This window comes from Dermacentor silvarum, chromosome 10 (assembly GCF_013339745.2).
Source record: "Dermacentor silvarum isolate Dsil-2018 chromosome 10, BIME_Dsil_1.4, whole genome shotgun sequence".
Lineage (NCBI taxonomy): Eukaryota > Metazoa > Arthropoda > Arachnida > Ixodida > Ixodidae > Dermacentor > Dermacentor silvarum.
In genome coordinates, this window is record NC_051163.1 from 22179834 (window position 1) to 22204643 (window position 24810).

Consider the following 24810-nt stretch of genomic DNA (forward strand, 5'->3'; position numbering starts at 1 on the left):
ACATTAATGTCCAGGTTAAAGTGGAAGCGACCAAATTCTTGAATGTATAGAACTTAAGCATACAAAGTTACATTATTCTTGGTATGCTGTGGTGTATCAGTTATATTTGGAGTATTGCCATGGCCACTGAAGTTTAAGCTATGAGCAAGTTTTGGCTGGTAAATGAGCTACATTTCCATGAGGTGTTCCATGAGTGAATTCGGCTAAACTCACCAGGGTTGAAATGTGCTATTAATGGTGTCTGTGGGACTGGCTGTTTGCTGCTTCACTACGTCTGTGGCTATGATGTTACAATGATAGGGCTTTGCAACTTTCGCACGATTATTACAAGTGCACTGCGCAGTACACAAATTTCGGTTGAACTGCGAGCAGCGATTACCTTTGTTGCATCACCTGTCAATAATGTAGGTACACAAGCATTAACCACACAATAAATGTATTGGCAAGAAATGTAGTGCGAGCCGTACAAACACAAGCTGCTTATGCGGTGCCTCTATTCTCGTGTCCACAGATGAATGCCGTGAAGGACAACATGCGGGACTACCTCAGGGCTGTGCAGGAGGTCAGAAGGAACAGTGCTTGGGGCGAAAGAGACGTGGCCGAGGCACTGAGCAAGGTGGAACAAGTCTTCGGCGAAACGCTCAGCGAACAGGCTCGTCACGTTGCCTGGCTGTCGGTGGTGGTTTTCTCCAAGGTGCGGGCTAAGATCGTGTCTACAACATCTTTTAATGTGATTGATCGTTTGCCTCTTACCAGGAACATTGCAGTAGGCTCCTGTGTCACCTCGTTCCGGAACTCTTTAATAGTAGTAGAAACATATCCAATGATAGCATTTGAACCAGGGTCACCCATTGTAATAGCTAGATGTTCCGCCCTATAGGCTGTAGGTGAATGCGGTGAACGAGTGAACGGCAACTTTACGACTCCCATTTTCTTATAGCAGCTAGCACTTTGAGACGATTGTCGCATCCGTCATGTCGCATAGCACCGATACGCTTATGAGAGCAAGAGCATGTCAGTTTCTTATGTCCTTCCCTTGTGACAGCTAACATTTTGGGACACTATGTGACATTGTGCCAGCTTGGTAATTATCCCATTCGCTACCTTTAGGATCAGCCCATGTCATAATGGCACAAGTTGTAATGTTTCATTGTTTGAGCATAATTAATCCGTTGTCATGACATTGTCGTTATGCTGTTGCCTTGAAGCTGTCGCCACACACATAGTTGCTCACATGATGATGATGATGATGATTTATTGGCATCCACTTCGAAATGGGGCGGTCGCAAATTGTTACCTAGCCATTACGTAGACACATTGCACCATCTGATAAACACTTAGCAGAAACCTGAACAAAGCTAGATTACCAGCTACCTGCAAAATGCTTTGCATTACACTGATTCTCACAGTGCATGCATATTATATATATATATTTCTGTTTTTCAGTTGTAATTTCTCCTCAATTTAAACTTGCCTTAATCTTTTCCTAAAAAGAAAAAAAAAATGTTGAAAAGAATAATGTAGTAACACTTTCAACACTAAGTGCACTACTATACTTAATTTGTATTGATCATCTTGGTAGTACAAATAGTTCATACTTTCTAGATGCAGGTGAGCTAGGAAGGGACTTCACTGCAACCACACTCCTTAAACACTTCAAAATTCTGGCTGTGTTGTGACTGCCCTGTACAATAATAGATCACGTGCTCTTTAAGTGTTGTTTCAGTGCGATGTGATAAGTTTCTTTTACTCCATTGACCTGATGGTTGTTGGGCCAGCTATGTTTGTTAAGTTGACCAAGAAAGATGGCCTGTTACCAGCAGTTTAACCACTGGGTCGTTAAAGAATTCAATAATTGTTAATACCATCAGTGGTTAGCTATATTGCCGTGCATACATTGGTTTACTTATTGCTACTTTTGCCTGTGAACACTGTCATCGAATTGTCACTGTTATCAAGTTGTCTCTCGGCACAAGACGTGTTTGCTGCATCTGAAATTTTGTGAATGTTGGTGCCTGTTTGATAGTGAAAGAGGCACAACTAATCATATTACATACACATTTTCAATAGCATTGTACAATCTTATATCTATGTAAGCACTGGTGTTCGATCTGGAATGTATGGTGACACCTGTAGGGATGGACTTGAACCATTAAGTTTAAATTCGACGATTATTGACTGTTCTTGCAGCTATCATCCTTTAAGAGTTGCCTTGCTTTCTTGGTACAAGTTCGCCCACTAAAATGTTAGATTCATTATTCATTATTTCTGGTAGTGCATCTGCTTTTTCACCATCATGAATAACATAAAGAAAGACTTCGATGTCAACATTTGTTCTTTCATTTTTGGACTCTGTTTTAGGAGAAGCAGAACGACATTTACTGGCTACTGAGCATTGTGTTAAAAACGCTGGAGGAAGCGTCCTCCGCGGGCGTGGAGTTTTGCTTCGTGCCGGAGTATCACGTCGAAGCGTGCATGAAGCTGTTGACGACTCTGAGTGTCCACTTCCTGCCAACGTGCCTTTTGAGCGATATCCCAGGTAAACAAGCACCGTTTTAGTCCTTAGCACTGCGCGAATTTGTGAATGTGTGCGATTGGCCGTTCATCAAAGCCACTCTATCATAAAGTCAAGGACTTGTATCGTTCGTTCTGTGAGAAAGGGTGATGTCATGAAGCAGTTCATGAGTTTGCTAAATGTTTGCTAGAGAAGTTGAAGAACTAGTTTAACAATCCATCTTCTTTCTATGTCATGTTCATTTAGATCAGTGTGCCTGTCATTGTGGCTCAACTATGCCATTCTGCTGCTGGGAACAAGGTTGTGGGTTTGATTCCCAATTGGCACGCCCACATTCCGAGGGGGGCGAAATGCAAAAACTCTTATGCACTTATATTTATGTGTGCTTTAAACAACTCCAGGTGACCAAAATTCATACAGAGCTCCCACTCTAGTATCCTTCATAGCCTCAGTGTCACTTTGGGACATTCAAATCAATGCAGTCAATCAATCAATCAATCAATCAATCAATCATCAATCAATCAACAGTTTTAAATATAGTTTATTTACTGAGCTTTGGAATCATTTGCCCATTAATTTTCACCCTTAAGACCAGTGGCTCTCCAGCTTTTAGACATCTAAAATGTCTACATTCCCATCAATCATTCTGGCACCTCTTTGAGCTTTTTGCACTTCAATGTGTGCATAGGGATACTTTCTAACTTGACAGAAAACATGCCTTCATCGCTGACTAGCTTTAATCTGGCAATTTTGACATACTCTATAAAGAAGTTAATCCAAAGTTGATTAGTTAGAATTAGATAATGAAGGAGTTTATCTGTGTCTATTGCAGAATTTTCTGAAGTATGTTGTCATGAATAGTGCATTGCCATAAGAATAACCTTTTCAAATCTACTGTGCTGTTTCTTAGATTTACTTAAAGATATTGTGAAACCCCCTGTGTAAAGGTATTTCCATGACATCCAGGTTCACTGCCTACCTGTGTGGCATCTGTTGTTATATTTATTAGTTTCAAGAAGCAGAAATGTACGTGTTAGCCACAAATATAGCTTTGCGTTCACTTCTGCTTGTGTTGCTCTTCCTTTTTTTTATTTCTCTCTCTCTCTCAAACAGGCCACTACCACGTCTTAGTGAGGTATAGTACGTTCCTTGCGGAGCACTTTGCCGATCGCCGTGTTGTCAACCCAGGTATGTGGACAAGTTGAGCTCTGAGCTTGAAAATTTGTTAACATCATGGCAGATGTGTATTAGTTTGCATTGAAAACACAGCCCAAGAATATTTTGAAATGATGCTGTAATAGCAAGATTACAGGTGCTTGATGAGCAACTACGCGGCCGCCGCTATTTCTCGCTTGCCTTTGCCACCCTCCCCAGTGGCGCTCTCGTTTTCTCGCCGCACACTCTTGCCAACTTCGTGAAGTGTAACGAAAGTTACAGGTCACACCAGAAGAAAGGCTCCACCACGTAGCACCAGCAGAACGGAAGCTTCATAAAAGTTTCAGTGGTGCACAGTGGTTAAACCACGCATTCATTCTCAAAACACACAGTGGGCTCTCCTCATGATGTCACTATCATTCCTCGTCGGCGAACCAATCAACATCTTTCACCCTGGTGACATCATACGCAGCACCTTGCTGGCGTCACAATGTGCGAAGGAGACACCTGCGGCTTAAGCGCTGCCTTGTTCTTGAAGGATGATCATCGCAGTATGCGGTACAGGGGACTATTTAAAATGTCTAAAAAATTGACAGAGGTTGTTTTGGGGCCCTTAGTATATATATAATTACTCATATTGTAATCAATTTAACCAAAGTGAAATTTTGTTTCAGTTGGCCTTTAATACCGCTTCTTTTTCACGCCAACCTGAGTTTCAGACTTGAAACTGAAATCATCGTCATCATCATCAGCCTATATTTTATGTCCACTGCAGGACGAAGGCCTCTCCCTGCGATCTCCAATTACCCCTGTCTTGCGCTAGCCTATTCCAACTTGCGCCTGCAAATTTCCTAACTTCATCATCCCATCTGGTTTTCTGCCGACCTCGACTGCGCTTCCCTTCTCTTGGTATCCATTCTGTAACCCTAATGGTCCACCGCTTTTCCATCCTATGCATTACATGGTCTGCCCAGCTCCATTTCTTCCGCTTAATGTCAACTAGAATATCGGCTATCCCCGTTTGTTCTCTGATCCACACCGCTCTCTTCCTGTCTCTTAACGTTAGTCCTAAGATTTTTCATTCTATCGCTCTTTGTGCGGTCCTTAACATGTTCTCGAGCTTCTTTGTTAACCTCCAAGTTTCTGCCCCATATGTTTGCACCGGTAGAATGCAATGATTGTATACTTGTCTTTTCAACGACAGTAGTAAGCTCCCAGTCAGGATTTGGTAATGCCTGCCGTATGCACTCCAACCCAATTTTATTCTTCTGTAAATTCTGAAATCAATGTAAACTGAAGTGATAAAACTGCTTTGTTGCCTTCGCAGATGTGAAGGATGCCCTGCTACGAGCCTTGGCTGCACACGTCTGTCCTCCATCGACTGTCCGGGCCCTGGAGTGCATGCCGACTAAGAGGCAAGTTCCCTTTTTTTTTTTTTTGCACCACTTTGATGCTGCAAGCAATTTGAAGATGGCGATGTTAGATGTTAAGAAGAACATCTTTGGTTTGGTGTGCTAGCCACCTTTGCAGCTGGTGACCTAACCTAACCTTACCAAACCTAACCTAGCCTAATCGATATACCAAATAGCCAATGTAACAATACTAATACTCCTTCGTTTTTATCAGAAATAAGTGACTGATGTAATCAACTGCTAATTATTGTCTGGTGCAAGAGTTCTTCCCAGGTTTTCGTACCTTAGTTTTTTAGTTCTTTGTACCTTAGTTCTTTAGTTTTTAAACAAAAGAAATAATTCCAGTCAGTCAGTCATCCAGTAAATCAATTAAACCTACATATGTACTTCTGTGTACAGTCTGTAGGCCGTTATGCCATATTGCAGTGATGATCGATGGCAGAATACTAACTGCATGTTCTTTCTAATAGTGTGCAGCTTGTTTCGTTTCAACAGTGCTACTTTTCTCGTCTCCGTTTTATTGTTAATGACCTTAACAAACCAGGCATGACAAACTGCAAAACTTTGCACCATTTCCAGAAATTGAACGAAGAGATTGGCAGAAATGCTGGAAATAAATTACGGCCTTCTTTAAATAAGTGGTCCTTTTTCATCAGACAAACTTTAAGAAGGTTTCAACCAGTGAGAAGAATAAGGGGAACGGAAGGGCTCAATTTTTTGTTATTTACAACCACACGAATCCAACTGACAATGAAGCCAATGAAAGCACAGAAGAAATAAACTCTCCGTTTAGTAATAGAAGTGTAGAAGGAAAAGGAAAATGAATGTGGATGGGAAGACTACTTGCAGTCAGTGGGAGCTGAACTCACAACTTCTGAATGACAGGTTTGCTGCTCTGCCAATTGAGCTATGGCAGCAGCTGCCTCATCGTCCACTTTCTTGGTTTTGTATGTATGCTGCACGGAGGAAGATTATTTAGGAGTTGAAACTCCCGTCAGCGCGGGCGCACCCGGGCGACCAGATAACGTCACATTAGTGTGCGCCGACGGGGGCGCATGCAGTGGAGGCGCCTTGCAGCGCGTCATGCAAGCAGCAGCGAAAAACAAAACAAAAAAAGCAGAAGCCCGCCGGGCTGCTCGGGCGCATTCTCTTTGGCGGCGCCCGTGTCTCCTGCTCAAAGCAGACGACAAGCAGATGACACGGGCGTTCGCTTGAGCGTGCACGCCGTAATGTTGTGGGGGCTTTAAGTCAAACAGCAACTGTTCTTGCTGGTGTCTGTTCGAGGGCCGTAATACTAACAGCGCGGATACATGCAGTTTGCCCTTGTTCGGAATCTGCTAATGGGGCGCAGGTGGGCCGTGTGAGTGTCCTCAGTAGAACTTGTCAGGCGCGCGGCCGAACGGGAGCACACACACGCAGCCGGGGTTGCCTTGGCAACCTAAACGGCGATAATTTCTTTCTCGGCCGCCAGGTGCCGCCAGCATGATAGTGGCTCTGCGGGCTTGTGACATTTTCTGGTCACCGCAACTGGCAGTTTCCACTCCTAAAGGTTTCTTGCTCCGTGGTATGCTGTATCCAGACTGGGCTTCATTGGCTTTATTGTCTGTTGGCTTTCATGTGGTTGTTAAATGGCTTCAAGAGTGATGAAACTACAGTTCAACCCACCTATAAGAATATTTTACTGCAAAGGACATTGCATTCTTATAACCGATCATTCTTATAAGCAGGTTGCGCTAGAAAATGAACAAAGGAAAGATTTCGACATCTTACTACAAAAGAAAGCATGTCACTTTCACTGTTGCAGAGAAGAGTCACCATCTGTTAGTTTTGCTTGCTCTACACAAAGCTTGTGGACATCTTTGTTTGAAGCATCCAAGTGTTCCACATAACTTAGTGACGGGTCCTTCGCAAAATACGAAGCTCCGTAGAGATTCAATTATTTGTACGGCTTCCAGCCAAGACACAACCTTGGCAGGCCGCTCTACTGTCTTGGTCAGGCTTGTCATCACAGCTTTTTACTCTTGAAGTTGGCTCGCAGCAGCCACATCCGTTCTTATAACCGATAACATGGCTTGGGGACATTCTAGTAAGCGGGTTGTTTTGCTGTAGAACACATATTAAAGCTGACAGTGCCGTGGCTTTTCATTCTTATATCCGATATATTCTTATAACCAGTTACCATATAAGTGGGTTGGACTGTAGTGTAATTCGCCTTCGTGTCTACTTTTAGTGACTCTTGAAAGCTGCTTGAGCTGATGCTACTAGAATTATGAGCGGCTGCTGAATTGTGTGTCCTTGCCTCCTTATTTCAGCTCTCTAGCGCTTATCCAAGCCTTGCTACAGCCTTACAAGAACCGGCCGTGGGCCCAGACAAACTGGATACTCATGAGGCTGTGGAAGGTATGTCATTGCCTTTGTGGCATTGTTTGCTTGCAAGGAATGCCGTGCTTGATTCTAGAAACAGCAGATAATTAGATGAAAGTTGCTGTGCACCTGTTTGCATTTTCTTACATGCTCGTCTAACTACTGTCTACATCCGTCGTTTCTTTTTAAAAAATAGCATTAACGGTTTCAATCTGTCAACTTCTGTTAAATTCTTAACCAAACACAGCATAAAGGCAAGTGTGTGTAACCTCTTTGTTTTGTTCGTCTCCTTTGCTGCTTCTAGGGCTGTGGATATGCCTTTCGTTACACCGTGGCACCACATCTGGTCGAGAGAATGGCTTCCAGGCCCGTGGAATCAACTTTACCCAATCATCCTGGTGAGGGGTCAATTACCAGATGTGTAATGGCACTGGTGTCATGATTATACCTTACTACATGAAATGAGAGTGGGTTGTTGAATTTTTCTTACACTAGCGAGCCTTCGTTCAGAGGCACTTTGGACTCCATTTAGGTTAGGTACAGTTCCTGATAGCTGACTAGGATCTCCACCTTTAACTCTTTGTACAGTGCAGTCCTATGTTAAAGGGAACACTATAACCCTGTCAAATGTCAAAAACACAATTCCACGTGAAACATTCAACGTGAAAGCATCACCTAGGCTGTTCCCACTTGTTCTTTACATCCTGTCATCGTTACTTTCTGGTACCGAGGCCATTAAGTACCGACACCCTGTTGTATCTGACTGTGGTCCTCTTTTGCCGCTGTCGGAAAGGTATCCAAACATTAGAAAAGTTCACATGAAGTGATTGACAGTGATTGAACAAGGCGCGTCGCTGGAGCCAGCGCTTAGTGCCCATGTTCCCTCATTGAAACGTTGGCTCGAGTGACATCCCTTGTCTGACCACAGTTTATCAAAAGTGTATGATGACGTCTTTCACTTTCTGATTCCTTCTGGATGCAGCGCCCTGTCCGAGCGTGTTTTTCCAGAACCACATTGGCCGCTGGCTGGAGGACCACCCGGAACCAGCGTCAGCTTTCCTGGGCAGCGTCCTGACGCAGCTTAATTGGTCCTTCTCCCAGTTCATAAGCATGCTTCAGGAGGTGAGCTTTCTCATTTGTGTGCAGGAGTTGCGCTAGCTAGGGAGAATTTTAACCATTGTTGGACAGACAACCAAGTTGGTTGCTAAGACTGTTACACATTTTTAAACGTCTAATTCGACAGCACAGGGTACAAGGAAACGCAAGGGCGAGACAGGAAACGGCTGGTGTCCTTGGCGCCTGTTTTTGTTTCTTATGTCCTGTCCAGTTGTGCTGATATTGCTTTGGGACGTTAAACCTTATGTATGAAACAATGAATCAATCATTCTATCAATCAACCAAATAAGCACACCAACAAACATGTTTCATTGTCTTACCTAACGAGATTTCATCTTGAGGAACACAGCACAAACACGCTAACACAAAAGAAAGAAGCAATAGGTTAGACACTGGTGTCCCGGCAGTCTAGCACTTGTCCAGTCACTTCTTTCTAGTCCATGTCTGTTTGCGCTTTGTTCTTTAAGAAGAAATTACACCAACTCGCTCAAATGTCATTTCTGTTAAACCTAGCTAAACCGAGCTTGTTGATTCGGCTCCATTACTGTGTGATGGAACATGCATACAGTTCGGTTATTTGGTAGAGCATAATGAGATGTGTGGGGTACGTACGTACATACATACGTAATGAGAAGCTTACTAAATCTGGATGAAAGACAACATGGAGGGGTGGTGTGCAGTGATGCATACTTTTGTGAAAAAGTGCGCCGACTTGCTCGGATGGTAGAGGTGGCACATAATGTAAGTTGAGCACCAGGCCGTGTTATAACCACGTTCACATGTGACCTGTCGGTGCAAGTTTGGAACCATACGGTGTGTCACTATGTGGGGCTGTGTAGGTATGATGGCTGCACCCAAGGACAACCTGCTACATCATTCATTTGTGCAGTCTGATCACAGGGCTATTTGTTGTTTACTTTCCAAATGTATATAGTACACGCATTGCACAGAGCTGCTTGGAAATTGCACTAGCTCATGATGCCCGACCACGGTGGACACATTTCAGTTAGGGTGAAATGCAAAATTGCTCATGTGCTTATATATTTAGGAGCTTTTTCAAGAACCTCAGATGGTCAAAATCAATTCAGTGCACTCCACTACAACAACTCTCATAGTCCCAGAGTTGCTTTGGGATGTTAAACCCAATCAGTCAGTCAATCAATCAATCAATCAATCAACCCGTTCTCTACTCCCAAACAAACATCCCAAAGCATAGCTGCTTTGCTTTGGGATGCTAAACCGCATGAATGAATCATAGAAGTCTCGCAAAATAATTCTGCAAAAAAAAAAAAAAAAATCCTCACGGTGGTACACTTGCTGTGCTAGAAAGGGTATCTAGGGAATACATTGGTGTGTGCTTTTGGCCATGGCATTTGCAAGAGCATATCATCTTGCCCCTTCTCTTTCAGATCCAGAATGCTCAGAGCAGGCCCGAGCGGGTGTTCATCAACTCGCAACAGCTGAAGATCTGTGCCACCTGCTTTGACCTGTCGCTAGGCCTGCTCCGTGTCCTCGAGATGATCGTGAATGTTACACCGAGCCTCGTCACCAACCCTACAAAGCCTCACTCTGAGCTTCTGCTGGCCCGCATCTTTCAAGTAAGTGCAACCGACATGTGATTAGGTGATCAGTGTAACCAGCTAAGTAATCGACAGCACCTGTCGCCCTCTGAGTTGCCCCGTTTGCGCAAACATATGGTTTGCGTAGCAGCCAGCACCATGGAGCGTTAGCCACTGGGTTGAAGAGAGCCCCCTGAACCATGTTGGCAACTGTCGATAGTGGCTCCAAAAGCTATAGCTGTAATTACCGGAGTAATTGTATTAGCTGTCAACAGATTCTGCATACCAGTCCGTGGTGCTAACTGGGACCCACCTGCCAACACTCCGTGGCATCGGCGATTGTGTGAACTGTGCGATCGCGCATTTGAGTTAAACGCATATCGACCCTAGCCTCTGCTTCCTCTCCATGTATCAGTTCTTCCTCCGCATAAACTGTGATGGAAGCAGTACACGAGATTGTCGAACCTGGTCCTTTGTTCTTGCTGTGCTATGTATTCTGTATAACGATAGATTACCAAGATGCCGAAACCATTTCCCTTCCCTTGTTGCTCGACTGCAAATGAGGTTTTTTTTGTTCTCATATTGATGGATAGAGACTTTACCTACAAGAAAGAGGCAGGGAGTTCGTTCTCAGATGGTGCTCTCTAGCCTACTACTCTGAACTGAGGAAGCGTGAAAGGTAGGGAAAGTATGGTGATGAATGATGGTGAGGAGAAGGGAAGGAGTGAGTGCATGGGGGCCATGACATGTTTCAATGATTGCTTAGTCACTGCAGTATTCTCAGTAGTAAACTCTCTGAGAGTGAGACAAGATCAGCCTTCTCTATTTCCCATTGAAGTGCGGAATTGCTTACTCTTGACCTGATGCAAACTTTCTGATCACGTCACCCAGCCATGATCTTAGGATAAAGGGCTCGTGCTGAGAACATCCACGGGCACCTTGGAAATTGTGTATGCCCTGAAGATTACATGAAGCCAGGCATCTTTGCTATGCAGGATTCATCTAGGCATTGCTTTCACCTATCATTATGCACATCTCATTAACTGGCCAAATAGCGCCGTGGCTGCGAACACTGACGTATGCTTGAAATGCTGTAAAACATATTCAGTCAGTTAATTTCTTTTATTGCACCTAACAGTTTACATCGCTGAAGAAAGGGTGAGAGAGCGCAAAAAATCTGCACAAGACTTCAGCTTGACAAAGCACCATCCATACTATGTGATTGCCCAGCATGTGTACCAAAGCCATGCGTGTTGGATGGTTTTCTAGCCAGTTTCGGGAGGCAACCACTGCTGGAAGGCGCTTTTCCCAGCACAGAGCCTGGCACTAAATCAGCGAGGCGGACAATGAAAGGGTTATTGTTTTCCTATAAGTGCCCCTCACGCCCGCGGAATAAATAGGTTGGAAGTCATCACCATCTTTGTTTGCTTCTGTGTAATTTCCACGCTGCGTGTTTATGGACATCGAGCTGATGACCAACCGTCATCATCCATCGTACAGAAGGAACACTTGCAACTCGTTCTGTGCAGGTGCTGAGCCACATCCTGAACCGGGTGACGTCCCGGTGTGGCTGCTTCGACTTGGTGGTCGGCATGGACGTGGCGGGTCTGGAGGCCATCGACCACTTTCCCATAGTCGCTGCTGTGACAGGCATCCTAGTCGCGCTTTTGCTCAAGGGAACCGTGGAGAGGCAAGCATGTGTTTGCATCTATGTTTGCGCATTACTTGACAGACGCAGTGAAAGAGAAATGATACTTACCAGGAAGCTTCACCTCAAGAGCTTGTATCTAAATACTTGGTAACGGAGAAATCGTATTGCTCAGTATCTACTGCACCGAACTTGATGAGGGTTGTTGAATTTGAAGAAAAAGTTAAAATTTAGTGACTGTAGGAGGCAGACAAAATTGAAAAACACTCAAGTAACGAGTTTTCCACTCTTTAGCTCGGCAATAAATGATATCAGAGTTCTGTAAACTGCACTTCTAAAGCGGACAAAATTGAGGTAATATACTCCGCTCTCAAATATACCAATAATTTGTGAGTTGGACTATTGCGAAACTGTTGTAAGCATTGTAAAAATTTTACTTAAGCTGTGAACCCGTATATAAGATCTGTCTGCTTTAGATGCTCTAACAGACGCAGTTTACAGAACTACAATATCTGTTTTTGGTGCAGATTTACGCATTTATAAATTGTGTGCTTCTATATTTTTTAACTTAATGATTTATGGCAGTTATCTTAAAAAATGTAGGGGCTTAAATCAATATTCTGCTTCCTACAGTTACTAGAATTTCACTTTCTCTCTGAAATGCAACACATTTCACTCTAATCGGTCCAGCGGTTATCTCATGAGAGTACCGTGTTGCACATGAATTCGAATAAGGAGATCGGAGTTGACTGCAAGCTTAATCCTTCATTATGGCATTCCTCGCATCCCCAGCTGTTTATCTTAGACATAAAAAAAAATCTCATTTAGCTGGTCACATGATGCACCACCAGCCTCGCTGCTTTCGCACCTTTCATCTTTTTTTTTTTTTTTTTCACATCTGTCATTTCCAGTCGTGAAACGGCCTTGTTGGGTCTGCTAGCCGAACCATGCTTCCAGCTGTCGTCGCTCGAGTTCCTACTGGGTGGTGGACCCACGTCGCTGGTGATCCAAGAGGGCGCTTCGGAAGAAGCCGACACTGCCAATGACTCGCCAGTTTTCTCGCTTGCTAACTGTAAGTTAATCAGCAGACATGTGCTGTGTCTGCAGCACAAAAGCGTCTTTTTCTCCAATGCTATATTCGTTTCAAATAATGACTGACTGTCATTGTAGTGTGCCCAATGTTCACATGGCTGCATTTATATGCAATACTTTGTGAGCACCCTTGTAATGCACCCAACTTCATTAGCCTAAGCTTATTGCAGTAGGGAAAGTGGCTTAAATGATGCTCCGTCTGAACTAAAAGTGCATTTTCAGTGTCCATCAAGTCACTGTAAATGTCCTGTTATGGTTGTTTGTAATGCATAATCAAACAGGTGCTATGCAATCTTTCAGAACTGCTATTCACTAAGAACTAGCTAAGTGCTATGAACTATTGGATAGCTAAGGAACTGCTAAGGAACCTTGTCAGTACTGTCTCTATGCAAAGAACCATTCTGCAAGGTGAAGTGTCATTAGCACTTCAGTCACAGATCACTGTGGGCCGATTTGGCCTTGCCACTGTTGTCATCTGGTAGTCGTGCATTTGCCATATTGAGGTTGAAATCTGCATCGTCTTCCTATGTCCTCATATCTCCTATGCGTCTACATTAATATCAGTGTTCGCGGGATTCCTTCTTGCCAGCATACCTGAGATGGCTCAAGTTTACCCGAACACCATCTCAACCGCAATTTTGACGTCAACGTTGTTGCATAGTCGTGTGAATGGCGCACAGTTCTGAGATGCGACGTGGCACTTCGAGCTGAATCTGGGCTGCACAGCAGGTCTTTATCCCCCATCACTCCACTAGAAGCTGAATGGCTACTGTACCCATTTATTACATTAATTTTGTGCTGTCTTTCTCAGTCACTAAAAACATTTGCCCAGTTTCTCTAACATACAGGGTCCTGCATAATTCACTTAGCGTGTTCGAAAAAAAGATTTCGCGCTTACCGCTGCATTGTTCTTGCTGAAATTTGCAGAAGGATTGCATTTTGGAGTCCACGTCATTCAGTGTAACACTTGCCACAGAAAAAAGTGCAAATTTGCCTTCGCCTATGGGGTGCGAGCTGCTGCCACGGCGGCGCAAGCATAAACTTGTGTCGCCACCTGCCGGCAGCTGCAGAAAGCGGCGTTTCAGGGAGGGTTGCCACATGTTTCAGGAGCAGGCAACACGAAGCAACCCTCCCTGACCGGCTTCTTTCTGTAGCTGCCGGCAGGCGGCGACACAAGTTCATGCTTGCGTCATCGCGTCAGCAGCTCGCATAGATATCCATTAGGGGGCTCTCAAGTTGTACAAGCATAGTGTTCCTGTATATTCTTTTGCAGAGAGCAGGGTTGTGCAAAAGTGTGCTGTCTTGCGATACTTTGTTATGTGGGAAAGCCACTCGGGCTTGCAGGAGCCAAACCAACGAGTGGCAAAAGAATCTTCGGCAGTTTATCTCCATCGCTAATGTTATAATGAGGCTCAGATAACAAATAATGACTGAAATTCACCTCCTTGAAAGCAGTATTTGACAATAGTGAACAGTGTGCTCCACAGATAAGTGTCTCTTCAGCGATGGTGTCTTTACCTGGCAGCAGATGGCACGGCTACCCCTTGTGCTGGTGTTATCATTGGTTATTCTGCACACGTCAACGAACTAATCCAAATCATCCCTTATGTTGCCATGCAAAAACGCAGACTCTGAGGTGAAGGAGGAAGAGGTGGAGCAGGCACGGCAGCTGGTGCAGTTGGTGCAGAGCCGGCAGCCGCCGCCCGTCACCTTCGACGAGGATCACATCTGCACCATTTGCTACGCGCAGGGCAACTCGGTGCGCTTTGTCCCCTGCGGGCACCAGTCTTGCCAGTGAGTGTGGGACTGAAGTGCCCTCTGGTGCATGACAAGACAATTAGTAGGCTGTCACATGCTCGTACTTGTTCGTACTCAACCATACGAGGTTGCAAAGCAGCAAGTGGGAGTGTTTTTTCTTTGTTTGTTTTTTTATCATTCTCGAATGAAAAAAAGAAGCAGTCATTGCATTCTACTGGTTAACCTATGGGGCAGAAACTTGAAGGATAACAAGGAAGCTTAAGAAGTTAAGGACTGTGCTAGGAGAAATGCAATGAAAGATATAGGAATAATGTTAAAAAGACAGGAAGACAGCAGTGTGGATTAGAGAGCAAGTAGGGGTAGCCGATATTGTAATTGACATTAAGAGGAAGAAATGGAGTTGAGCAGTTTATGTAGTGTGTTGAGAGAGCATATAACTGGTTAGAGTAACTATATGTAACTATATATAACTGATTAGAGTAAGGAAATGCAGTAGAACAGTAGAGAAATAGGTGGGGCAACGAAATAATGAAATTTGCAAGCTTAGGGTGGAGCTTAGGGTGTCTAGCTTACGCTAGACACAGATAATAGGCGATTGCTGGTAGGGGTCTTCATCCTGCAGTCCATATAAAACAGGATAATGATGATGATGATGATGGAGACTGGTCCTGCCATTGAGTGTGCAAGTACTTTGCAGCTACTCAATTGTACACATAGCATGAACGACCACTTGCTGCATGTTGAAACACTTAGCAGAGTCCTGTATATTCTCGGGATAACATTGAGGATGAACGGCTAAGAATGCGTTTGTCTTTTTACGAAGCCTCTATTCCAAGTGCAGAGCATAAACAGCTGTTTAGAATTCAGAGACGTTTGTTAATTTCTGTGTTTGCTTCTTTAAACAGAAGTCTCGTGTTTGATGTGTACTACTTTCACGATTGTTTCATAAGGTCTCTTGCTCATTGCTCATAATAGAATGCAAAAGACCATTATTTAGGCTTATAACATACCAACCTGGGAAACATTATAACGCACTTGCAAAGTCTGAGACAGCCTTACCAGGTACAGACGTGTGCGGCGGCTAGTAATATGAAACCCTCAAAGCCGCTCGTTGTTAAACTCAAGCTTTCTGGAGTTTTGCTTTTTAATAATTGCTCTTTGTGTTAAGCTCCATTCCTTGTATTGCAGCGTCTGCATCCTGACTCACCTCGCCAACAGCAAGGAGTGTTTCTTCTGCAAAGCCGTCGTGGAAAAGCTGGACCCTTGCAGGACGATACCCCCCCAGTGAAACCACCAGCCTCTATACCGACACGTCACAGTTGTGGCTTTTGTCGTTGGATACGATTGCGTTATATAGCGTTGTTTGCATTGAGCTGTACAGTAGAAGATGTTTGTTGTAAAGATTGTTTTATTTAAACATTGAAGTGGATCAGTGTAAGGCTTACGTGAAGTCACATGCTGTTCTTGCTTTGTGCCGTGTCTCCTCGCGCTTGGCAACGTGTGAAAGTTATGGACATGGTGAGGTAACAGGTCTGCGAAAACTCAGTGCTTTCTGTTTTTATTGTGGCTAGGTAGTTATTGTACATTCTCCTGGTTCATGGACTGCAATGGCTATGGCCTCAGGTTAGTTCGAAGCCAGAATCGTAGCCAGCCTCCAAATCAGTGCTGAAGCCAAACGTACAGCCGCTTGCCAGAACAGTCAACGATCGAAAGTGGAAACAAGTCAGCCCTGCCTCTGCTGCAAAAAGAAATATGGGGCACGAACAAACATAAAATTAACTTCACACCACAAATGTTGTGGTAGCTACTTGGCCAGAACTGCACCGAATCTCATTCGCACTCTCAGGACAAAGGTGAGGGCACTTCTGAGTGCTCTAAGCTGGAGCGCTGCATTCTTGTAGGCAAGTGTGTTCTGCGAGCCAAATGTAAAGCATGCCACAAGAACACTTGAAAGTGAACAACTGAATGTCCTGCAAGTTGCCTTTGCCTGACAGTTGCCTTGTCTGGCATCATTGTCCTGTCGTGCATCTTCTCGCACCTAACAGTCCTAATTGCTTAATCTTTGTCCGACATTATTTTTTCACAATGTTCACCTTAGATCACTGCAAGTGTTTCAATGAGACTACTGTGGCCAGCTCTCACGTGACCCTTCCCACTGTAACATTTTATGTGTGGCACCGAGCAGAAGCAGAAGGCACTGACTGCTTATGATATCTGATGATGCCTTCTGCTCAGCAATGTGATAAGAGCAGACGACAACTTCTGCTCCTGCCTGGTGTAAACAATGAAAATGTTCCGTGGGACCTCTCACGTAAGTCGGCCACATTCCTGTTAGCTAGTTTGTTGAGCATTACTGTAGCATTTATCAGATCTTATGTAGCCAGGCACCAGCATTTCTTATAAATAGCTTCCAGGTGCACTTTACAATGATGATCTAAGTTTTAAGAGTAGAAAGAAATACTGAACCAGCACACGAAATGTATTCAGCTTACTCATATTTACACCTCCCAATCATCAAATTGAAGAACAAATGGTGAAAAATTTTTAATGCAGAGAAAAGAATGGTTATGGGCTCTCTTGCTAGAGAAGTGCTTTCAGTTAAGAGTTCTTGATATGGCAGAAATTCTTAGCTCGCAAATTCTAGCATTTAAGAAAAGGAATCTTTGTGAAATCCATTGAAACATGGATGATGTTCTCGCCTCTTTGGTGAAAAATCTCCTCATGGCATTCCCCCGAGTTACGATGAAACAGAGTATTGATTTTTTTGCAAGCCCATCATTGACGTCATATGCACGGTTCAGTACTTTTCCAGCTTGGCAGGATTTTGCTGCTTAAGAATGGCAAAGTGCAGTGCGTGCCGCCGCATGCTGCTTATGCGAAACACTGCTGGGAAAAGACACGGCACACATGATGCTTGCAGACACGAATGGCGAATGAGGAGCACAAGTAGATGGGCAGCAGCATTTCAAAATATTTTGCCATCCCTGGCAAAGTCAAATTATCACGCCTCTCTCCACTTTGGCACCAAATTTAGGTGTACCACATCGAAATATTTTAATGTCACTTTATGAGGCATTAGTAATTGACTAACTGTAATACAAAAGTTTAGCACACAGGTATCTGTGTATCGATTTATTGTTCTGTGGTCACCCATAAAAAAAAAGGAGTGCATAGAAATGCGAAACAAAATTACATTGGCATCAAACGTTGCGTCTAGTGTTGTCTGTGACTTGCTGGTGAAGTGGGGTGAGGGGTGATGAGGTGCACTGCACCGTTCCCAAAGTGCTGCCCCAGGCTGCTGCCCGTTTCGCCTACAGGGTGAAAGGTTCTGTAGTTGGGACACCAAAGGACACACAACCATTCACCGGCGGTCATGATGAACGAGCTCATAAAACAGAAATTATTGTTGCTTACAGACCATCGTGGTTTGAAACAGCGGTTGCCGCTTCTCAAGAGAAAAAAAAAAAAGGGCTTCGACTGTTAATGTAAACACTTTTTTGAATGCCATGGAACATCAGCTGCCATATTTGTGTGGCACTGCAACGCCCATGCAACTTCGCTGTTTTCAGTTTCAAAACAGTATAAGTCGGGCAGAGTGGTTATGAAGCTTTCGGAGGCAACGCTTTGGGCAAAAGTGAGCGAGAGACACTGAAGAGCAACAGAAAATTAGTTTAGCCTAGTGAGACATTCTTTCGAGACCCAGTCTTCGTTTATTTGTTGTGAAATGGCTACTTATTAGCGGGGAATGTGAAGGGCAGCTTTTCTTTCTGAATTTCGTGCCCACATCACAGTGTCGCTATGTTAGTGCAACGTCACATATTTCCAAGCATTTTGTCAAGCTTGGCCATTATTGTTCAAAGAAGAAAATATTATTGAGACTCGCTGGATTGAACCTCTGGTTTGTTTGGAATGCAATCCAATCCTCGTTTACTATTAATTTACTAATCCATTTTATCTCAGTATTCCTCTGTAGTGTCCCTGTAAGTTAAATTGATAAGTCAGGCTTTTAAAACGATTGTGCCACTTTCATCAAGAACAGCGCTTCAGTAAGCGAGAAAGTGAGAAGTAAAGGTTTAAACAGGCGGAACCTGCTCCCACAGGCTTTTTTGATCATCCCAACAACAGGCGAAGATTAGTAAATGATTGCTGCTTAAAAGCAAATTACATAGCATGTAAATGCAAGAGGAAGTGCAGCATGGCCACTTGTATTAGATTTTCCTGCACGTGAATTTATAGATACCTGCTTCCCAAATACTGCTCCATTGGTACTACTAGCAGGCACATGGTGCCCCTATGTTCAGCCCTCTGACTCGCCAAGGGAAGAATAGCATCTTAGATTGTATATAGAGCACAGGGTTTTCCGTTACATAGACGACAGACCCTGTAGCAAACCCGAGCTTCTCTTTTTGCAGGAGATTTAAATCAAGGAAGACGTGCGCTGTCCTCAGGGTCGACTCTTTGTGTGTTGGCGCACAGAAAATGCTGGGAAATTTTTCAGGAGCGTAATCTATAGCTCCAGCTAGACAGATGTTCACCTGTCCCTTCCTTTAGTAGTCCATTACGACGGCACCCATTTAGCATTGTGGCTGAGCAAACTTTATGGGCCTGGTGCAAGTTTGCACTGAATAACACTGCTACCAGTATGGAAAGTTCCTCACTGTTTCTGTTTGTTTTTTGCAGTTATGGTACAATTGTGCTAGTATATTATAATGTATAATGTCACCAAAGCACAGTCCTCGTGATGCTAATAGCCTTTTCGTGCAATTTGTTTCATGTTCCATTCTTGCGATGCTGTGAAAAATTATTGCATTTTTTGGCAAGGACCATCTTCAATTGTTAGAAATAGAGGTTTCGAGGTAACCTTTTTTGCCCTTAATTCATAGCAGTCGTAGACATCAGACATGGTATGATATTTAGTTTACTTATTTTTAGGGGTCTACGAATATTCTAAATTTGGAATATGCATTGAACAGGGCGTTTGCTATTAGATCTGTATTTGATTTGAGTATTTGCCATTTGTACTTATTGAATATTCGCTTCTGTTGGAATATGAGACATAAAGATATTGGAGTTTTCAGTTAGAAAGCCAGTGATCCAAGTGGTGGCTGTTCCAAATGATTGTGCTGCAGGAGAGTCACGGTTGTTGCGCAGTGACACCAGTTCCTGAACAAACGCACGGGGCAGATAACTTCTGTTCTATAGCTTCCAATCATTCACTAAGAAGCCTTGCCCTGATGTAGCCTACAAATGTGTTGTCTAGATTTAGGCAATGGAATTTATTATTTAGCCAGGCTCGCCGTGTTTTTATTACTTTAAAGCAATCGGTGGTTCTGAGGTATTACATTTAGCTCCTTCAATTGACACCCTATGTGCATCTGGTGACAAGCTGTTCCTTTGTGTCAGTACTGTCATGTCATGCACAAGGTATTGTCATTTTTCAGTTTGTCATTTACAAGCACCTCAGTAGACAAATGTCCAGTTATGAACAGCCTTAGTACAAGTATCAAATAGTGTAAATAAGCGTCTCTATTATCAAAGTGGCCAGCACGCAAACTTTATATTCCACTTTGTTTACAAATAAGAAAGTACTCTGATTGGATATTCAAAGGTTGATTTTTCTCTAATATTCCTATTCAATTCAATTTTGTAATTTCACTACTTGGATGCACCTAACAATTTTCACTAATTCACTTTTGATTAACGGTTTCAGCATACGTGTAATTTTTGAGCTTGAGGTGGCTAGTGCTTAATGTACACTTAGCAGGAATCCTTTGGCGTTTTTCATATAATATTCCCACAAAGCCTTCCTCAAGCAATGCAGGCCAAAAACTACATGAATCGGCAATGTACTTATTTAGTGGCTTTCGAGACAGATACCTTGGAAATGTTGCTAGTCTCAGAATTCCTACTGAGTGGACATGCCTTGACCACTGAGCAATCTACTAAAGGTTACAGCCTCAGTATAAGGAATTATCGGATATAACAAACAAAAATCTAAGATGTTAATTGTCGATATCGCTATGGAACAAATTTGTGATACAATGAAGGTAGTTTCGTGTAAAATGTGATTTCGTTACTTAAAGCGAAGTTATCACACATTTCCTGATCTCTACTTCTGCTATGAATTTTGGTCATCAAAAACTATCATCTTTGTCTCTAGCACCCCAGTTTTATATCATTGGAGACGGTTGTTGCTGAAACACCCTGTGCATTAGAAAGGGCTCTGCTGCACACCGCAGCAGCACCTCTGGTAAAGCTGCGGCCTGTTAGGCGCCGGCATTTTTCTGAACATGTTGTGATGATAGCATTTCTTAGCAGTTCAGCAGAATCTTTTTCTGGATGCATTGGTACATACTTGTAAATGAACAGGAAACCAGCGAAAAAAAATATGCTTGTCGAACGTCTTTAAGTCCAGGGTTCATTCTGTCCACTTCTTCCTTTGTGTATGCATCTTCTTTGCTGGTTTCTTGTTTATTGTGTAGCAGCCATCTAAGTTTAGCTACTGCTTAGTTCGTAATGTTATTCAAAATTGCACCATCCTCGGGTGACCTCAGATTTACACCTTCACTCAGTATTGAAGCAGTGGTATCGTCAGTGCAAGAAAATTGCAGGCAAAGGGTGGAATTGACTGGCACAAGGCAAGGATAATTGGAGATTGCTGGGCGAGGTCTTCGTCCTTCACTCGACATAAATTATGCTGATGATGATCTTCACTGAAAAAAATTTTAGAGGTGCTTCATCAAAGACTTTTAAAATGCAGAGTAATAGAAATAGAGAGGTGATGTTCTTGCTATACATCATTTGTAGCAGAGGATGTTGTTAGGATATTGCGTGTTAATCACTAACTGATTAACTAATTAAGTAAAATTCACTCATTTACTCATTTAAGAAAGATGTAATTGCAAAATTGAAGATGCTTAGATCATACAGCCCACTCATTGGCTAGACGTCCTGTGCCCTGCACCAGTTTTGAGAAAGGTGTGCTCAAAATCAACGGCTAAATGCATTGTGGTGTTAACACTTATCAGCGCTCCCCTTTTTTTTTTTTTTCAGGGAACTGATATGTGTTAAAAAAAACAGCCAAGCACTTGTAGCATAGCATACAGTTTTTATGGCATAGTTCTCAGAACTGGTGCGAGGCACAGGGTGTCCATAAAATAATTGGGCTTTATTATCTAAATAGCTTCAGTTTTGCATTTCAGTATATCCTAAGCTAGTTGAATTAAAGTTAATGAGTGAAATTTAGTTTGTTAGTTCATCAATTGATATTTATCAAATAAACCCTAATGTCTGCCGCTGCAAATGGTTTGTTGTAAAAAACATCATTGCTTAATAATTGCTCTACATTTCATAATCACTTCAGTGAAACACCCAGTATATCCTCATATGCACAGTTTGAGCATATAATGCTTTGTTGAAACATTTTTGTACCAGTGCCTCTGCATTCTTCATTTTTGCTTGTGTGAAGAATGTTCCCGAGATGGCTACTGCCTCACTCATAAAGAGATCTGCGTACAGTGTGGTCTACTGTTAAAGGGAACACATGAGTGTAGGGCATGTGTGAATATTTGCTTCTGGCAAGTGTACAATTGCTCAATTACAATTGCAATTCACTTTTAGTTGGTGACGCTGGCACATTTCTGCCCACCTGTGTGCTGTACGTGCATTGACATAGCTTAAATCTTCACTTGCAGCATGAACACCAGTGAACTAAGATCCACACATTCCTTTAACAGTGGACAGGCACTGTATAAGTACCATGCGAAACTTGCAGTTCAGTGTTTTTTATAAACCTTTTCAGGGCTTAATTGTGGCCTCCTGTTTGTAAAGAACTGGGATTTTTATGCAGCAAGGGTTCATATTTCCGAGAAAAATATCTTGCTGGGTGCCAATTTTGGGCTCAGCCATTTGAAGAAGTTAACAGAAGTCATCACTTGCTCTTGGTCAAATGCCTTTAGGCATTTAACGTGAGGTCGCGCGTTTGAGTCCCTGGCCACAGCGGCTGCATTTTGATGGGGCCAAAATGCGAGAACACTTGTGTACTTATATTGTTAAGGAATCCTAGGTGGTCAAAATTAATCTGGAAGCCGGGTTGAGTCATGGCGTCGAGTGTTGCTTTGACATGTTGAATCCAATGAATGAATGAATGAATCAATCAATCATTGCGGTCTAGGAAGAAACACTGAGTATTAGGTAGCACTGACCTGGCCAAACATTCACCTATGAACCATGTTTCTGATCATGCATCGTGGAGCTTCATGTGATATTACACTATTGTTTCATTGCACCTGATGCTGATTGTAAACAGCAACATTTCTTTTTGTTTAGTTTCTTTTTCCCTTCTGCTGCTACTTGAAATAAAAGGAATCGAGTTGCATTATTACTAGATTATTCCTTGGTTATAGGGATCAGGAGCAAGATTTCTAGAAGAGTAGCTTCAGATGCAGCCATACGAAGCCAACAACAAAGCCAAGGAACTCAAAAGGGTCGATTGTCAGCGACTACCATGTGAAGCCGAAGAAGGCAAGCCTCAGTTCTCCTAAAAAAAGAAAGAGAAAGCTTTGTATACAAGATACTTTGTTTCATGCGCAAGATTTACAAGACAAATACTTCTCTGGGTTTTAATTCAGTGCAAAGCAAGAGGTAAGAATGAGATAGCAAAAATGAAAAGCACATACGTCACTTTCAAATGGTTAGCTTTGTTTGATCTATCATTAACTTAAGGTAGCGCAACAAACACAATGCACAAAAGCTTGGAGATGTCACTTGTGTTCTTGTTTGTCGCATCAGTCAAACTTGGGTTATAGTTGAACCTCGTTATAGTGAAGTCGCACCTGACACGAAAATATGTTATATTCGATATTTGATATAAGCGTATAATTGTTACATGCTGATATCAACGAGAAGCATTTAGATTTACTTCATTATAAAGTAAAACCTCGTTATAACAAAGTTAAAAGGGGAGACAGAATTAGTACTTAGTTATATTCATTATTACGTGCACTGCAATATGAATTTCTATGGAGATTTCAAGGGGAATTTCACTTCCTTCGTGGACTGTGGTACCGTCCTTCGTGCACCGTGGTTCGACTGTAAATCAAGCACTGCTTAGGATCGTATTAGTCGTTGAATAAAATCAGCTGAAAATGCTGAATGTGCTTCTCATCCCTTTTTTTTCCCATTCTTGTTCCTTGCTTGGTACCACCAACAAAGAAATAGATCACAAATGTGAACCTGGCAATACTTGACAGATACGAACACATTTTGACAAGAATTTCCTTCCATGTGTAGGCCCGTAATGCTCACCGTTTGTTAAAACTTGGTGCGACCAAACATTCTTGCAAGACCAATTGCTGCCTAACTATTTTCCCTCACGTGGGCCTGCAAACACAGGCAACGTATGCAAAGTACTTCAGCAATTAAGATTTTCTGCCCAGCATATGCAGATTACTTCAGCAAGAGTCGTAGTGTAAAGTTAGCAGGTATATGAACTGCCCAGGCACGGTGTTTTATCTAGATCTCGCGTGAAGGAGTTGTTAATTGCAGATTTTTGAATGGCTTGTAAGAAACTGCAGTGTTGGGATATTTTGGTGCAAGTTTTGTTTGATGTTCTTGTGATCACAATAAAAGTATTCTTAAATGATCATTCTCGCTGCCTTACATCTTGTTCAGCCTAACCTTGATATAACAAATTAAATATACAAGTTGCTATTTTTTGTCAATGTTAGCAAGTATGCGTATAATGAATGTTGCATATGACAAAGGTATTTTCGTGTTGGATATGACCTATTTGTTATAACGAGGTTTGACTGTAGTGCCTCTCATGCTCTCCATTTTAAGCAGGCTCTGAATTGTTGCAAGTTGTGGATTAGTTGATTGCTGTAATGCAATGGAAGGTATGGTGGTCGCGGGTTTGATTCCCAGCCACAATAGTTGCATTTTAATAGTTGTGCTGCCAGTGTTGCTTTCGGACATTAGAGTAGTCCTGGCAACATTGCTCATAAAAAAAGTACACATAGTCCTGTGGCACATTTCTCCTAGCTGCGCTCGTGTGTAGCAACTGCAGTAATAACAGGAATGGGGCGGGTTATCGTATAATCATGTTATAAGGAACACATCCCCTCGGTGCCGAAACTAGTTCGCAAGTTTTACAGTAATTTAGGATGCTCTGACAGTTGCATTTTCTAAGGC

The 24810-nt window shown here is 42.8% G+C and overlaps 1 protein-coding gene across 3 annotated transcripts in view; it reads left to right on the forward strand.

Annotated features, from left to right (window-relative positions):
- Positions 1-23157, forward strand: part of LOC119466277 (E3 ubiquitin-protein ligase RNF123-like) — a 47134-nt gene extending 23977 nt beyond the window's left edge. For all 3 annotated transcript variants that reach the window (XM_049657546.1, XM_037726753.2, XM_049657547.1), the window contains exons 21-32: positions 512-694; positions 2362-2539; positions 3629-3703; positions 4998-5085; positions 7395-7482; positions 7751-7844; positions 8429-8568; positions 9972-10160; positions 11651-11811; positions 12681-12841; positions 14490-14655; positions 15808-23157. In XM_049657546.1, the coding sequence (XP_049513503.1) occupies positions 512-694; positions 2362-2539; positions 3629-3703; positions 4998-5085; positions 7395-7482; positions 7751-7844; positions 8429-8568; positions 9972-10160; positions 11651-11811; positions 12681-12841; positions 14490-14655; positions 15808-15907 (1623 nt within the window). In that variant the 3' untranslated portion in view covers positions 15908-23157. The remainder of the gene's footprint in view (positions 1-511; positions 695-2361; positions 2540-3628; positions 3704-4997; positions 5086-7394; positions 7483-7750; positions 7845-8428; positions 8569-9971; positions 10161-11650; positions 11812-12680; positions 12842-14489; positions 14656-15807) is intronic.
- Positions 23158-24810: the final 1653 nt, after the last annotated feature.